Raw genomic sequence first — 16671 nt, 5'->3', positions numbered from 1 at the left:
CCGAAGAGCTCTATATAACTTATTTAATTTTTCTTTGTGCCGTTGCCATTGTATCTTTACTTTTATAATACTCAATTTAACAGTCCACTGTTGAGATGAGGCAATAAACCCTATTATTTTAAATTGGACGTGAAGCATGATTTTTTTCACATGGACTCTGGAGTGGACTCGAACCGAGTTCTACCAAGAAGTCTCGCCGAGGAGCAATAGCAAAAGTTTGAGCTTGACTTGACTTGAATCGTGGCAAAGCTAGAAATATTGATTCGCATTATAACATAATTTTTCCACAACATCCAGGCCCAAGCACCTTTGGAGGGTGACTATTTTAGCGGGAAATTACTGATATGTCACTAGGAAAACTGAATCTACCAAAAATAAAAATCATATTAGCATTTATGTTTTCCTTCCCATGTGTTTTATCTAGTATTCTACATAAAAAGGATCGTTATTTTTATGTGTGTGATTTTTTTCTAAAAGATTGGGTTTTCAACACAATTGGGAAATATTCTAGTTTTATGATCTTTTTATCGAATCTTATAACCGTGCTACAAGCCTTTTTTAAGAATAATTTTATATTAATGGATCATACTTTACTTCACTGGGCACGAATTTGGAAGATGAAGAAGATCTTAAACCAATATTTTGTATTAAGAATGGAAGTAAATTAATCTAATTCGATAAGTAACAGATTTTCGATAGCTTGTTTCTACTTTACCTAATTTTATTTCCTCAATGTAATCCAATTGTTGAAGTATTCGCCCATTTTTTTCATGATTACTTGACGAGAAAAGCCATCGCTTCCGCACGTTGATCGGTGCGATTCCTTCATCGGTCAGATGCGCCAATTACGGAATCAGATTGGAACCGGTTTCGTGCCGATGGGCAAGCCGATTCGTCGGTGCAGCGAACCGGTAAAACAGACTCATGCACTCGCCAGCAAACCACGATGCGCTACGATCGTTCGCTAATCGAGGTGTGCGCGAAGATGGAACCCAATTGAAACAATGAAGCCTATTGATATTATCCGCTTGGAGTGGAGGCTTTTTTCCGGCTAGCTCTAGCCATCTCGGTCATGCCTCCATAGGCCTCCGGGCCACGGGGAGCTCGCTCGAGCCTTTCTCCTTGAGAGACGCAAGCCAGGCATCCTTCTCTTTCATCCTCTTTCGCTTCGGACGCATACACTAATACACCTTCGAGCCCGTTTGCTCAACCGTGGGGGGAAAAAAGCCACCCCAAATAGCCGGTGAATGTTGTGGTTCCGTATCGCGCGTCTGCTCCCCCCACACACGCTCGCGTGGGGTCTTAGTGCGGCGGTTCAGACATCGGAACACGCCGGAGGTCGCACCATTTCGGCGCTCGGGTTCAACCGTTCAAGTGGCCACGCGACCGTTTTTCCGCTTCGACTTCGACAACATGTCCCTCGCGGGGACCGGCACCGGGCGAGGACAACTGACGTCGACCAGAACGGCCAGGAAGTGAACTGCAGCCCGAGGTTCGGTTGGGGAACGTGTACGTGCCCGGAGTCCGTCGCAAGCCGCGACGCCGATGACAATTCGAAAGTGAGTAAGTGAAAGTGAGGCACCCACTTCCAGAGGGCCGCACGTGAGTCAGACGTGCCTGACATTCGGCTCTGCTCCGGATGACAGTCTGGCATCGATGCGCCGCGGCAGCGACCATTTTGTGCCATTGTGGGGCAACACAGTTTCGGGGGCACTGTTCGGCAGCGGTGTTGGACTTTGTGCGCGCATCCTGCAAGGAAAGTTTCAAGTGAAAGTGAAATTGTGCTCGATTGGACCGATAAGAGTGTCTGCCTATACGCCGGTACGGGTAATCCAAGTGTTACTTCATCGGATGTGGTGATAACATTTGTGGACCAAAGGACTTTAGTGTTTCGGTGGGATTAGGTGGGACATGTGCACGTCAGGTCACACTTGTGTTTAGGGAGTTTAAATCCCTTTTCGAATAAGGGTATATGTCGAAAGCGAAGACGTACTAAACCACCAAGCGGACTTCTAAAATACAAGTTTCCCAGTTTGGTAGGAATCCGTTCGAAACATCCATGAGAGAAGCACTCCAAAACTCGTTACGTCTCGAAAACTCAATTTATTGATTCTACCGCCCCCCTTGGAGTCTCATAAACCCCACAGCCCAACCGGCGTCTGCCAGCTTCCCGAATCGATGCTGGATACGGCAAAAGACACCCCTTTTCCGCTTCGACCGGTCGTTGTTGGTGCCTGCGAGTGGTGCTTTTCCTCATAAACTCTGCTCTTAGTTTGCAGTTTGTATTTATGTTTCATTTCTTGCACAAAAGCCCCGAACCACCACCGAGTTCGAGGTGGTTTATTTGCACGCTTACGCAAAAGAAAGAAACACTGGATCGTGAGACCGGTTCAGCTTTCTTCCAGCGTAAGGGAATGGTTCGGAATGGACCGGCGGATGGAGGCCACGTGCAAACGCACACCAGCGTCTTCAAGTTACCGGTTTGGGGAAAGAAAGGGTTCCTGAAAATGAAAACGGGTTCCAGCGAGGATTTGTAGGTTATGTCACACGTGGCGGCGTTTTAGAGCCAGAGGTCTTGGGACCTTTTTTCGCAGAAAGTTGTTTGTTTAAAGAGGGACCACACATAAGGACTTCGTAAATAAACAACTGGGCTGGTGTTTCCCATATTGCTGAAATCGGGTCTTTGTTGGTGGTGCCGCACTCAGCCAAAAACCTCCGAGAGCTTACACAACCAAGAAGCAAGACATCTTAATCCAATTAGAGGAGAATAATCGAACCACTGTATGGTTTATTTTCACATGCACCCTTTGCAACACTCTAATCATCGTGACTTAAGTCTCCATTGCACGCCATAAAGTGACACGGTTGAATAGGCAGCCTGCAGTTGTTGCCACGCAACAAACGTCATCACCCTTGCCCGAGCCATTTCCCATCTCTACTTTCCACCCGTCGCTTGCTGGGTCGGGTAACATTTTCATTTCCCCGGCACAATGCCATTCCTTCCGAAGGCAATTATGTTTTCCACGTTGCACAATGGAACATGCTATGACGAGATGGATGGAAAACCCTTCCTTTCCACCCTAGCCGGGCGGTGGTGTCCCTAAGTCGCGCCCCAAAACCTATCACCGATGCCAAATGGAATGGAGAAAAATCAAACATGTCCACCGGCTAATTGATGTTCCGTGCACGCGTGCGCGCGCGCGCCACGAGCCGCAATTAAGTGAAATCCAAATTCCAACCCGTACTTTCTCGCGAACGTCTTACGGAGCACGAAGGCAACGAAGAAAACACCGCGAACTACCACGGACTCAGGCACTGATTACTCGGATTTCGTTGATTTTGGAGGGTACTTTTTGTGGGATCTCAAACCTCCCAGCGGAGAGGATCGCATGTAAGCGTTGTTGTATCTGGGTTGTGGAGCTGAGCGTGTTTGCTGGTGCAGGTTTTTGGCATACCACTAGACCATCGACTCCTCTCCCGGGGGGCTTCGAAGGGTTGATGCAATCAGCTACTATTTCTTTTTGTGGCTGCCTTAGCTAGGGTTTTTTTAACGATATCGGACTCGTTAGGAGTGACCACTCGCAAGAAACTATCGAGCGGAGACGCTGGGGCCGGGGTGAGGAGTGCTGCGTCATGCTTGATGACGTCTTCAGTGTGTATTGAGGCGTCCGGTGCAGCCGCGCTTGCACGTGATATGTTTTATCGCGAGCACATCGCGAGCAGCGCGAGATCTCAATCCGACCGATCACCGATCGCGTCCAACACACGTGAGAGTGATGTAGTACATTGTTGTGCAAAAACAACCGCCAGTCAGGGGAAAGGGGGTTCGCGATTGGACGTGCGATCGCCGGGAGAGAAAGTAAAAGAGATGGTGCACGGGAAGGCGACGAGAGCGAGCGAGCAGGCAAGCAGTGACAACCTGACGGGCAGGCTTAGCGCTGTGAGCTACATCTGGTCCACCGTCGGCTGGGCTGACCAGCTTCGACCAGATGTCGGCCGCCGGTTGCTGCGGAACACGCGGAGCAAGAGAGAGAGTTGATCCATTTTAGTCCGGCTCGATCGAGTTCGAGCTGCTGGAGGGCCCCCTTTTCGGGAGATTTGGTTCACTCATCGCCCGTGACGAACGTCGTACGGACACCGCCATAGGACCGCGAGCCCTGTGTGACCCCCAGCGCGACCCCAGTGACCTACAAACACAACCGCCTGATGTGCTTACCGGTGCGATCTGTTTATGTCACTTCCAGAGATGGGAATCACCGTAGATCGACGCGTGGAGTTTCACGAGACCTGCTGGAGGTATGTCATCGTGTTGGCTGTGGTGATGCTGGCCTGCTGCGTCAATCCAGGACAGCTGGAGGGCATCAAACTACCGGATCAAACAACAGCTGGTGAACCGGGCAACGGGCCACAGCCCCCAGTAGTCGGTGAGGAAAGGCGTCAGGGAAAGCATTTGCTGGACTTTATCGGCCTCGGAACGGGTGGGAATGTCGATCCCTACCTCGCCAGGACCAACGCGCAGTGCTTGAATGGTGAACTGGCCGAATGTTTCAAGTCCCAGGCTCTCAACACGTTCGGGGAATTCTTCGAGAAGGACGAGTACCAGTAAGTTGACACGTTGTGGAGCATCTCTCTATATCCCAGCATTAACTCTGTCCCTTCCCCTGTCTACTTGTAGGCTGACTGGAGATGCCCGAATCGTCCGACTGCCTGAAACGCAACTGCGCTCGCTGCAGCAGGAAGGCTTCGAGTATGTTGGAGAATCGCGTCACAGCGACTCCGAGTGGGAGCTGATGTACAAGTACGCCCTACGTCGCGTGGAGCGGTTCATCAAGTCGACGGCGCTCGAGTTTCAGATTCCAGAAGAGGCAACCGAGCAGGGCCGCTACTCGGCTCGCTTCATCGACGAAATCTCCGACGAGATCGACGTGATCGAGGACAAAAAGGCACCGCTGTTCACGCGCCACCGGCTGAAGAAAATCTTCATCCCACTGCTCCTGATACTGAAGGTGTTCAAGCTGAAGCTGCTCCTCTTCCTGCCGCTCATCCTTGGGCTGGCCAGCTTCAAGAAGCTGCTCGGTTTCGCTGCCATCATCATCCCGGGCGTGATCGGCTACCTGAAGCTGTTCAAGCCGCACCAGAGCTGCTGCACAAACGACATCTTCTCCGGCGGATACCAGCCGCAGTACTCGCCGCAAGGTCTCGGCTCGATCGGCTACAGTCCGTACAAGGAGTTTCCCACCGGTGGTCCGTCCGGTGGTCACTACTCCCGGCCGGAGGTGAATTACGCTTCACCATACGGCAACTACTACCGTGACTCGGGAAGGGCCGATCTCCAGGGTGGCAACGTTAAGTTCGGAGATGATCTCGCCTACCAGGGCTACTCGGAGTACCGCAGCGCCAACAAGGACGTGAAGGCAGAGAACTAGCATGGAGTGTGACGTGTCATTCGATTCGATAGGCCACTTTTAAAAATGTGTGTGTGTTTGACGAAGCGTGTTTTGTTTTTTCTTCGGAGCCAGAGTGAATGAGTGAATGTGTAATGAGAGTGAAAATCGGTTTCGTGTGCGAGGCATGGTTATGTATATGCTGAGGGCGAGTGTATGTAAATATTTATTATATGTAAAATAAATAACTACAGTTTTTGAGACAACTGAATACAATTCCGTTTTGTTTGGAATTTAAAATACTTTTATACCAACCATACTCAGGTGGATTATGAAATGAATGTATCAAACTGTGGAAAAATGATTAAATTAATATGAAAAATTTCTTCGTTTCAGTGCAAAATCAAAAGTTGATTCAAAGGCTAAGAAAAAGTGAAGTGTTTTACGTCTAAAACAATTGTTTGGGATTGTTTCAACTAAAGCGTGTTTACATTTGTTTTGATAATGGATATTTCTAATTAAAAAACAGAATTTGACTCTTATGTTTCTAGTAAAGGCTTTATTTTTGGAAATTAAATTAAATAAATGAAATGGTAGGCAAAGCTCATATTTGGTATCTGGCAATGATTTAGAAATAGATAAAATAAACATAGAAAGGAGAGAAGTACAGCATGAAATCTTATTCCAATTTATGGAAAAACAATCCGACACGTCTTGTAGATAAAAACCATAGGAGGGTAAATTACTGCGACGACGCCCAGGAAGCAACCCTTAATCCCATATCGACAAGATTTATTTCTCGTGACGATTCCCTCCCACACCTCAGGTCAAATAACCTCGGATAACGATGGAATCCGTCGTGTTCGATATCGACGCGAGTTAGATTTACAACACGAGACCGAAATCCTCGTCCACGTTCTTTTATCATATTTCTGGATCCTTTCTTCGCCGCGAGGGCGTTCCAGTTCGTTATCAAGGAAAGGCAATAATCGAAAAACAAACGGATGTTTCAACGACCCCTTTTGAAGACGTCATGAAGGATTCGTTTGTCGACGGTTCGGCATTTGATCGACTATCGGTCATTATTTTGGGACGCAATCGCTCCAATCTAGTTCGGTCGGTCAATTCCGTACGATAAATCAATCAGTCGCCGCAATCAATTCATTCAAATTGATCAAATCTTCAGCTCCTGATTAGGCGACTCATCTTTCCGTTCACGTCCTTCTTGGACGTTGGTCTGAAAAAGGGCGTAATGATGGAAACTCGTCCAGAGCCGTTCACTCTCACGTCTCTCGACGACTGAAGAGGGAAAACTGCCATCGAAAGTGTCCCTTCCCAATCGTCCGATGTAGCAGGTCGTTGGCGCACAAATGGCGCAGCTCGGAAGCGGTCAGACACCTACTCCAAGGGCAGTTCGAGCACGCACTCGATGGCATCTCAAGCACCCGACGCACACCAAGAATGGCAACTAAAACGCATAAAATCCGTGATTTATCAATGGAAGCTCCTGCTTTATCGTGGGACCATACAGGCGACATCGCCGAAGAAAAGACACAGGGCTTTTCGGGTGGATCGGAGAGAAAAGCGAAAAACCGATCCGTTAGCCATGACGGACAGACCTGAAGCGATTTAGAAAAATGAACGACCAGGCATGTGTTCGCCATCCCCGGGAGGGAAACTACCGTTCCAGTGTCGAAGCTGATGATGACGATGACGATCATGGTGATAACAAAAAATGTGCAGAGTCGTTAAACGAAGCCGTTTTATCCCCGTCCTTGCAAGAAACGAGAAACGTAAGGAAACGTAAAGACGCTCCACTGCTGCAGGCGACGGTTCATCGGGATATTGGAACGTCGACATGCCAGAAAACCGAAGAAAGAAGCATCTTTTCACCTCCTATAACATTTTTCCCCGATCTCGTCGTGAGGATCTGGCCGGGGGTTTTGCTTTGGCAAATATTTTCGCTTGCGCTTGAGCAGAAAAGGGAAGCAGAAAGGAAAGAACGCAAGCCGGAACACATAAGTGATTACTGTTGTGCAGCGGTTGATGGAATGATGTTTTACAATATACCAACCATCCTAGCGCTGCATTGCTGCAGAGTTTTCGACGACAAGCAAACAGCTGCCACTTGACAAGGCATATCGTTATATCCTCGGGCAGTTTGTGATATTTTTTGTAACTTAAACTTGAGCAGTGATAGGCGTACGTAAAAGCAAAGTAGCACGTTTTAAATCTAGGCCGTGGAAGTGATTTGTCGATTTCTAATTTTTCATGCTTTTTATCAATACTGCTCACTTTTAGTTTTTTGTTTGTTTGATATTCAGATCACCGAAAGGGTTTAATCGCGTAGTGGAAGCTTACAGAGGTTATAAAAATCATAATAAAACAGTAATGGTGGTTGGACTTTGCTGTTTGCAATTGTGTTGCCTATTAATTTTGAAATCACTTAGACTTGAAAACAAATGGCAACATTCGTTTGCAGTTTGTAAAAGCTAAATAAAACGAGTACAGATTTGAGTTCCTATGAAGAGTTAATTAAATAGTGAAACGACATAAAATATCCGGTTCAATCGCATTAAAATAAACTTTATATTTATTTTTTTTAAGCAAAGCCATTTTGAGCAGATACTACGCACGCCGAGTAAAACCACTTTCCTACAAAACCAGGCGTTAATCGTCATTTTCCTGTGCTGCTACCAGGCGACCGGATGTAGAGGAAAGTGGTTCTGATGAATTTCGTTTTTCCTTTTTCAAACACACGCACACACACACGACCACTCCCAGCTGCACCACGCGTCCCTGATCCGGTTGAAACCAAACGATTTCCCAAGAAAGGAAAACATAAATTTCTAAACCAGTCTAGGGTGCTTCCACTTCGCTACAGGGTTTTGGAATCGGTATCGTTTCTTAGGCTGGCAATAGGTCCAGTCTCCTGAACCACACCTCCGGAGAGGAATGCTTGTTGGGAGGATGTTCCAACCGATACTCATCCGAAGCATCCAACAGCGGAGGTTAACATTAATGGGAAAACTAATTTTACTCCAGCTAATCGGTCGCGTATGTTCGCGTACGCCGTTGCCTTCTCGGAACGGAAGGCATCATCACATTCACACACACACTTTTTCCCATCCCGTCCGCTTTTCCTTTTCAGCGAGCTCCCCTCATTTAACCTACTTCTTAGGGCGGAGGGAGCGAAGTGCATTAATGCCGGGCAGGACAGAAACGGCGAAGCAGGAATGCCAATGTCGCTGGACACGCAACGGAACCGGTATCGGATGCTCGGCACTCGGTCCGAGCAAGTTCTTTTCCACCGCCAGCTCCAAGGGCCGGATGTCTCTTGATAGAGGGAAGAAAAAAAAGTCATCTCCGCAGGGAAGAGGCATCTCGGGAACGGCTTATAAATAAGAGGCTCCAATGTCGGGGCGCAGTTTTGCTTCGTCGACGCCAAGTTCAAGATGTGCAGTGGTTGTCCGAGGTCGTGCTATAGCGAGTGTCCCCGTTCGTGAGTGAAGTTATTCGCGGAGTCGTATCTGAGCCATAAACACAGTTCACTTGAAACATCATTCGTGATCAAAACATTTCTTTTCGTGAGAAAACGTACCGACAGATTTGAGAAACCATCTCGAACATGGCGTTCGCACGTGTGATGCTGGTGGTATGTGCGCTGGTCGCACTGATCGAATCCAACCCCACCGTGGACAGTGGAAGTGCCGTGAATCACCTGGTGAGGGTGTAGCTAAATCCATCGCTACGGATGGTTGCTAATCTTGTTCTGGTTTTATGCTTTGTTCTGCTCATCCGCAAAATTCAACAGGAAGCGGACGCTGCCGGCAAGCTCAGCAAAACCACGCTCGAGGACAGCTTCATCCGCCGGCTCGGTGGCAAGTGCACGCAGAAGGACAACAGCTCGTGCGTGATGCTGAAGCTGGTCACCTACATGAACCGGATGCTGAAAAAATCCTCCATCAGCCTCGGGGATAGCCTGGAGCTGATGAAAACCCGGTAGGTCTCTCGATTTATAGCGCACGATTGAACGGATTAGAAATACAAACTCTTGACAACGTTCCAGCTGAGGCTAGTGCATCGAATATTTGAAAGCACCGTATTTGAGGCTGCTCCAGTGGGAAGTCTAGTATTTAGAAATGCTTCCAGGTTAACAGCAATCGAATCGAGAAATCGTATCCGATTGCATACACAAAGCGTATGTGGTAAATGAGTTTGCGAGTAGGATTTTACTAGGAATTAAACAGGATTCGGTTCCACTGAATATCGAAAATAGAGGCCTATGTTTGGAACCTATGAAACATTTAATGACCTACGCAAATCCACGGACCTAAGCAAATCGCTGATATTACCAAAACAATTCATTTCCGTAAGGATATTCAATACATATTCGAATCTCGAAACGTAGTAATAACCTAATGCAAACAGTTTCCAACGAATTTAATCTTGGGACTTAAATGAAACGTAATTCCAATGAATCGAACCTCGGAAGGTAACGATAACTTGAATTCATCGCTGGCTTTCATTGAATCTGATACCCACAATTGAAGGATTTGAACAACCGCTATTGACCACGGACAACCCTAATCAATGAGATGCCTACATTTGTATGCATTTCCTCGTACGCTCCGGTTGAATTTAATCAAACCCAAACCCTTCCCGCTCCTGAATGCCATATGATGGTAGAAAAATATGATTTATCGACTTTGAGGCCGCACGTGTAGGTTTTCCGCCTATTTGCGTCCGGTCCGGGCGCTGGCCGCAGGCAAATTGATCGAAACCAATCGGAAAATTATCATACGTTCCACAATCAGACCCCATGGTCCGGGTGGTGTGTAACATAATACCGTTTTGGAGAATACTGATTCACCCATGAACTTCTAAGGATGATTCGTGTATTGGTCCTCCCTATTCAGTGTGGATAGGGTTTGGGGGCTGTAAAATAATCTCGTTCAAATCTGCTCGACGTACGATGTAGGAAAACTCTATTCAACCAAAATGGGACAGTGTGATTCAATAGGTCGATTCGAACACGGTCACTCGGATGTTGGACTATTAGTGAAAAGTTAACCCAAACCTCAATGGGACGTAGTTTACGGAGCGGGGGTTTTTCCAGAGAAAATTTCCATCACAGACCCGATTCCGCTTTTCCCCCGTTGGCAGGAGTGACGAGCAGCTGGCGGACCCGGACTCGGAGGAGCTGGCGGTGCTGGCGCGCTCAACGACCTCCGACGACCACAAGCTGAGCGTGATGGTGGCGGACAAGATCTGGCGCTTCATCCACAGCCGCAGCATCCGGTGGAAGGCGACGCGGGCGACCGACGTGGTGGTGGCGTCCGGTGAAAACGGTAAGCTGAACTTTGGCGTTTCGCTCGACACCCGACGTCTGTTCGAGGAAGGGCGCGGTCGGCTGAAGCAGTACGCCCCGATCCTAGCAGCCGTCATCATGAAAGCGGTCCTACTCGGAGCGCTCGTCCTGAAGGGAATCGCGCTCCTCGTCGGCAAAGCCCTGCTCGTCTCCAAGCTCGCGCTGGTGTTGGCCAGCGTGCTCGGTATCAAGAAGCTGCTGCACAAGAAGTACGTCACCTACGAGGTGGTGGCCCACGCACCCGAACCGCATCACCATGTCGACACGTACAGCTCGGGCTGGGCCCGCGCCCTCGATGGGTTCGTCGAATCGTTCTCCAACGAGCTCAATCGCCGCCTGATGGCCGACCCGCACGAGATGGCCTACCAGCAGCAGCAACCCCAGCGTCCTACGCACTGACTGTCGAACTCCCGAGTGTCGGCCGATAGTTCCCAGTACCTGCCGGAAGGGTCCGGTTCGGTCCACAGGCCGCGCCGTAACCTTTCGCTCCGAACTTCTTGAATAAATTATTTATTTTATTTATCGACAACCATCCACTTAATGGCTTCCATCCGGCGGTTTAATCTCAGCGTCAACAGCCCCCGAACGTCCTGTTTGCTGCCGAGTAATCGGTTTCATTAATCGCCTGAGGAGTCTCTTGGGAAGCCAACCCTTTTCCTTGATGTTCTTTGAATGAAATCAAAGAAATCAAAGTGAGGACTTTGGTCGGGGAAATGTTGCCCGAAAACCATTTGAACCATACACCAATATAATGTGTAGAACAATATGGAATATGGTCAGAAATAGTATCAATTCGAAGCCGACATTCAACGAGGATCAAAGGAATTAATTTAACGAGGTTCATTCTGAAACTTTAGGAAACAGAAATGCTTCTAAATCATGAGTGGATATGGGTCGCTCTCAGAATTCTGCTTAAGCATTCCCTCAAATCGTCATGAGTTTGGTAATCATGATCACTGGATGGAATCGTACCAAAATGTGAGAGCCAACCAGTCATTTCAGCTATTTTCCATCCCATCAGCAGGTGCTTTCAAGAAGCGAATGCATCAGACACCGCTAGTAATGAGCATGCAACTCCAACGAGTGCCCCCTTACTAGCACTCCTTCCCTTCACTGATTCGGTGCAATTTTACGATTCGTTAACGCCACAAGTCGAGAGCGTAAGTTGGTTCCGGATTGATTAGCCTCAACTCGTGCACTTCGTGTGAGACGGATGAGGCTAATTGAGATCCCCAGGTGCATCTTCCTTCTTCTCTCGGCGAGCCGGTTTTCGCTTTCCTGCCACACACCAATGAGCATGAGCCACACGCAAACCGGAGGAGTCCGGTCGCGCCAGGATAGTCGGACGATGTCCGGAAGCCGATCAGACGATTGTCCTAAATAACTTTCGCACGATTGCACATGACCGTAAGTGGGTTAGTAGGGGAAGAAAGAAGTACCAATTGACTCCGAACTACCGATTCCCCAGCGATGAGAGCAGAGATTTTCTTTCGAGTTTTGAGAAAAACCAAATCACAAGGTGTTTATACACTTTTCCGTCAACAGATAATAAATAAATAAATAAATATTTTATTGCGCTTCGTACAAAGACATCGGAGGGACACTGAGGATGGGTAAGGTTTCCTTTAGCACTGTCTACAGCCGGATCGCCGCGTGCGCGCGATCGGGAGACAAAGCAGAAACAAATAATACAACAGACTCTCTGGCGGGACGTTCGGGGTTTTTCGTCGGTTTTTCCCCAAAAATTGGGACTTTGGTTCTTTGGAGACTTCCAGGCTTAAAGCGTTTAAATGTGAGTGAAGGCGTTGAAGGCCATTCCCATGCTCCATGGGAGCCCTTTAGTCGTCAGTCATCAGTCGGGAGATCCTGGATCCGGCCGTCCGTCGTGGTAGGCAAGGCAGGATGGAGGCTGCTGGCTTGGCTCCTCACAGGTACTTGGCCGACTGCGCCTGCGGGTAGAAGTCCTGTCGCTTGATTTTGCTGCTGGCGCCGAAGTGATGGCGCTCGTTGCCGCTGGCGACTACCGACGCTGGCTGGGCTGGCGAGCTGGCCGATTTGTCCGAGGCGGCCGACGCTGCGTCCACCACCGACGGATTGACGTTGCTGGCGGCACCGAGACCTCCCTCGGAGGCGTGCAGGGCCGACGGGCCGTCGTGGTGTCCGAGGTGGCCTCCCAGTCCCATCGAGTACATGTCGTTGGCGGCGCCCGGGAATCCATGGTGGAAGTCCATACCGTACGGCATCATGAACGGCTCCGGGTGGTCAAAGTACGGTGCTGGCATGACACTGCGAGGGAGGGGAGGGCAATAGAGGCAATGAGGGAGTCATGAAAGTCATCGAGAGCGTGATCCTTGGCGAGAACTTACGCGACTGGTTCCATGAGTTTCTTGAACGTCATCATCGCAACGACAATTAGGGCAATTTTAGCGACCAAAAAGGCCTTAATCGCCAGCAGCTTCACACCGGCGATGGCCAGCGCGTACCAACCGATCTGGCTGAAGACCAGGAAGGCGGGCACGAAGAAGCGCATGTGCTTGCGGGTCCTACCGCGGGCTCCTGCAGGAGGAAGGAACAGAAGGTTAAATGCTGGAGTGCGGCGCAAGGATCTCCGCGAGTCATACCATCGTCCTTCTTGAGCAGCGACACCTCGACAAAGTTGGGATAGTCAGCCGAACGCTCGACGTTGACCACCATCGGACCGAGCGGGACCTTGAGGGCGTGCGAGCTGAGGAAGTCCAGAGCTCCCGACGAGCGTCCTTCAACGCTCAGCGGAATGCGCTCCAGAGGCTGCACGCTGAACACGCCAAAGTCGACCGAACGGCGCGACTGCAGCTTCTGGATGACGTCCTTCGCCAGCCCGGCAACGCAGGACACGTTGTTCACGCAGGACCAGCTCAGCTCGTCCGCCACCGAGGCGGCCGTGTCGGCCTTTCGCGCCACACTAGCGCCCTGCACGGCGACCACGCAGATCACCAGGATCGAGACCACTTTCTTGAAGGACATGATTGCTGCCACGCCGCTCGAGCTGCTCAAGTTGATCCTTTGCCGAGGACTAGACTCTGAGGCACACTGCAACACTTCACGTCTTCACCACAAGGCCACCGAGAGTTCAGATCGTTCACACCACACTTCTGCTGCTGCTGCTGCTTCTGCTGCTTTACCACTCACGATCGTCGACTAGCGCTCATTTGGGACGGTGCCTTATCCGATGTTATCACTAAACACTAAGAAGCCATAAAATGATAGAGTTTGCGAGAATGCAACGAGTTTTATTCACTTCACAGTTGATGAGCAGCTGGTTCGGGGCCCGGGTCCATCCCCACCACGCCAAAAGAAAACCCATCCCACCCCGAACGGCCGACGCAGGGAAGCGCGAGCGAGCGAAAAGGAAAATTCCTCCCCGCTTCGGAGGTTTGGGAGAAAAGCGCCCGGCGCACATTTTCCAATTGGATTAATTAACAAGCGCACGGACACGCGAACATTGGCGCGCCACTCGAGCACCACTGTTCATCCTGCCGGGACCTTCCCCGCGCCGCCCGATCGCGCCACGCATCGATCCACCCACGAGATGCATCCCTGGCGTGCTGCAGTTTTTCCACCTCAAACCCCAAACCCCCCGGCACGTGGTGTGGAAAAGTGTGCCAAAGTCGAACGTTTGACTGGTTTCTTTCCGACTCAGGACACCCCCCCCCCCCGCCCCCCCACCCCTTCCTTCACCGAGGAGTGCAAGGGGTTGGTTTGCATTTTTTCACTTTTCATTCGAAACAACAAACTGTAACTGTGTTTGCCCAAAGGGTGGGGGGAGGGGAGGGCGTTATGTTTGGCGTTTGTGTTCGGGCATCCTCCCGGCGCCCTGCGAGACGTCGACGTCGAGCAACTGCATCTGCAACGGGGCCGGGGGCTGCGTGGTCGCGCCGCATGACTGGAGGGAAAAGTTTTCCACACCCGCCCTTCGATCGGGGAGGAGATGTAGGTTTTGGCTTGTAGCAAGAATTCCACCCGCCTCACCATTTCGAACGACGAGCGGGAGAGTGAAAGAGAAGAACAAGCCAACGCGAGTCTCAAACGGATCCTTTCGACGAGACGCACCGGAGATCCGTTTTCACTGAAAGTTAACAAGTGCAGACACACGGCGCCATCATTAATCAGATGCGTATCACATTAGATCGTGGCGATGATTTTTCACTTTCCATCAAAACGACTGCTTTTTTTGCAGCAACTGGCATTAATGTGTTTACATAAGTCACCTCCGTCAACCGAAAGACGGCCGTTGAAAGATGCATAATGACATCCAATTACCACGTGCGCACCTGCTTCTGTGACATATTGTCGAAAATGAAATGTTGATGCGAAAATAGTTGACTTCATTTTGCCACAATATTTAGGGGAAGATGAGAAATGAACCACATTTCATTTTAGGCAGAACGTTTTAAACACTTTTCCGCTTACGCTCGAATAGAAATAAACAGTCTTATTAACCCTGTCATATTTTACCCAACAATTAAACTCAACCATGCTTTTTCCTACATCAAAAACTTAATTGCAACTATTGAAATGATGTATCATCATGTGGGATCTATTATCAGCAGCATAATTGATTCACGTGAATCGGTGGAAACTCATTAATTTACCATCAGTATTTTATTGGGGATCATCTGGAAAAATAAAGAAATTCTCGGGTTAAAAAATAAATTGCTGTCCAATTGATACAGAACAAACCGTTCGTCCGAATTTTCTTAGGAAAAACTGGTATGCCCAGGTGTAAAACATTCCATTCTCGGTCATTTGAATACAGTTTAAATTTTTCATTTAAAAAAAACCCCCCATCGACCCCTCGGCATGCGATGGAGATCATTAAACCGCGGACGCATTTCCCGCTAACGCGCTGCCAGCGCATTTCCCCACGGTCACTGGCCATTCGGTTTAGGTGCATCGCGGGGGCCTACTTTTTCCAACCTGGTCATCTAGCGAGCAACGAGCAAAAGAAAAACACCAAACACCACATGCACACCAAACAAAGCGCAGCGGGCTAAAAAAAGCATCCCACACACGCAAATGTTTGCGGATGGTGAAGATGGGGTGTTCGAAGCGAGTCAATATGAGCTGTCGGCGGGTGCACGGCTGGACCAAAGGAAAACAAAAGTAAACGAAACATTCCTGGGCGAAAACCATGAAGCATGTGAAAATCGACCACTATTTGCACCTGCAGTTGATCCCGTTACTAGCTTGCGTGTTTTTGTGGCACAATGCTTTTCCATCTTTTTTCGCGATATTTATGAACTTTCAGCTGTAGTCTATTGTTTTTGGATTTTTGTTCTCAGCAGGATAACAGTGAGATCAAAAACATGATACCAGCCTTCTGAAGTTAGTTGGAACATGCGAGAACGAAATTTTTTGTTACTGAGATTTATTGTGAAAATATTGTTTCATCGTCTACTGCTACTCCCATAGAACGCAGTAATGCTTAAATTTTCAACTTCGCTTCAATTGAAACAATCATCTTTCTGCGATACTTATTCGGCTTTCTATCTATATCGGAAACGAAGATATCAAATAACATATCATAATAAATTAGATAATTTTGGATAGCACCGAAACATATCGTTTAGATCATGTAAATCAATCGATGTTTCCTCCACTTTGTACACATAGACAAGAAGTTATGAAAAAACTTAAAGGCAATTTAGAAACACTGACATTCCCGAAGCTCTGCTCGAAGCTTTCTGCTTTGCCTGTCAATATGCAATTTGCAAAACACAAGATTTGACGAGTTTATTGTTCAAATCGTATCGGTTTCGAAAACCGGAAAAATTATGTATTTTTTTTAATTTGAATGAACTGTTACCTTTCGTTTCCTGAAACTTCTTCTGAACTCTTTTCTCTATAATATTCTTATAATGTTCTAACATTCATTTT

General features: G+C 48.6%; 3 protein-coding genes across 3 annotated transcripts; 2 read left to right on the top strand and 1 right to left on the bottom strand.

Annotated features, from left to right (window-relative positions):
• Positions 1–4246: 4246 nt before the first annotated feature.
• LOC131260423 (uncharacterized) lies at positions 4247–5426 on the top strand. The gene is made up of 2 exons (XM_058262136.1): positions 4247–4602; positions 4676–5426. Exons 1-2 carry the CDS (start codon positions 4247–4249, stop codon positions 5424–5426), a joined length of 1107 nt encoding a protein of 368 aa, XP_058118119.1.
• A 3586-nt stretch (positions 5427–9012) lies between these two features.
• LOC131259335 (uncharacterized) lies at positions 9013–11154 on the top strand. The gene is made up of 3 exons (XM_058260801.1): positions 9013–9108; positions 9199–9386; positions 10551–11154. Exons 1-3 carry the CDS (start codon positions 9013–9015, stop codon positions 11152–11154), a joined length of 888 nt encoding a protein of 295 aa, XP_058116784.1.
• A 1526-nt stretch (positions 11155–12680) lies between these two features.
• LOC131260419 (uncharacterized) lies at positions 12681–13758 on the bottom strand. The gene is made up of 3 exons (XM_058262133.1): positions 13377–13758; positions 13122–13311; positions 12681–13041 (listed from the first exon to the last, which is right to left on the bottom strand). The coding sequence occupies exons 1-3, from the start codon at positions 13756–13758 to the stop codon at positions 12681–12683; spliced, it is 933 nt and encodes a 310-aa protein (XP_058118116.1).
• Positions 13759–16671: the final 2913 nt, after the last annotated feature.

This window comes from Anopheles coustani, chromosome 3 (genome assembly GCF_943734705.1).
Source record: "Anopheles coustani chromosome 3, idAnoCousDA_361_x.2, whole genome shotgun sequence".
Lineage (NCBI taxonomy): Eukaryota > Metazoa > Arthropoda > Insecta > Diptera > Culicidae > Anopheles > Anopheles coustani.
The sequence above is the reverse complement of the archived record's forward strand: the minus strand, read 5'-3'. Positions and strand labels throughout refer to the sequence as shown.

Bases quoted from the DNA above. Each gene is read 5' to 3' on its own strand.
- LOC131260419 (XM_058262133.1), bottom strand. From the start codon at position 13,758: ATGTCCTTCAAGAAAGTGGTCTCGATCCTGGTGATCTGCGTGGTCGCC. The intron at 13,312-13,376 runs GTATGACTCGCG...TTCCTCCTGCAG, and splicing joins GCTGCTCAAGAAGGACGATG to GAGCCCGCGGTAGGACCCGC. The intron at 13,042-13,121 runs GTAAGTTCTCGC...CCTCCCTCGCAG, and splicing joins AAACTCATGGAACCAGTCGC to TGTCATGCCAGCACCGTACT.
- LOC131260423 (XM_058262136.1), top strand. From the start codon at position 4,247: ATGGGAATCACCGTAGATCGACGCGTGGAGTTTCACGAGACCTGCTGG. The intron at 4,603-4,675 runs GTAAGTTGACAC...GTCTACTTGTAG, and splicing joins TTCGAGAAGGACGAGTACCA to GCTGACTGGAGATGCCCGAA.
- LOC131259335 (XM_058260801.1), top strand. From the start codon at position 9,013: ATGGCGTTCGCACGTGTGATGCTGGTGGTATGTGCGCTGGTCGCACTG. The intron at 9,109-9,198 runs GTGAGGGTGTAG...AAAATTCAACAG, and splicing joins GAAGTGCCGTGAATCACCTG to GAAGCGGACGCTGCCGGCAA. The intron at 9,387-10,550 runs GTAGGTCTCTCG...CCCCGTTGGCAG, and splicing joins CTGGAGCTGATGAAAACCCG to GAGTGACGAGCAGCTGGCGG.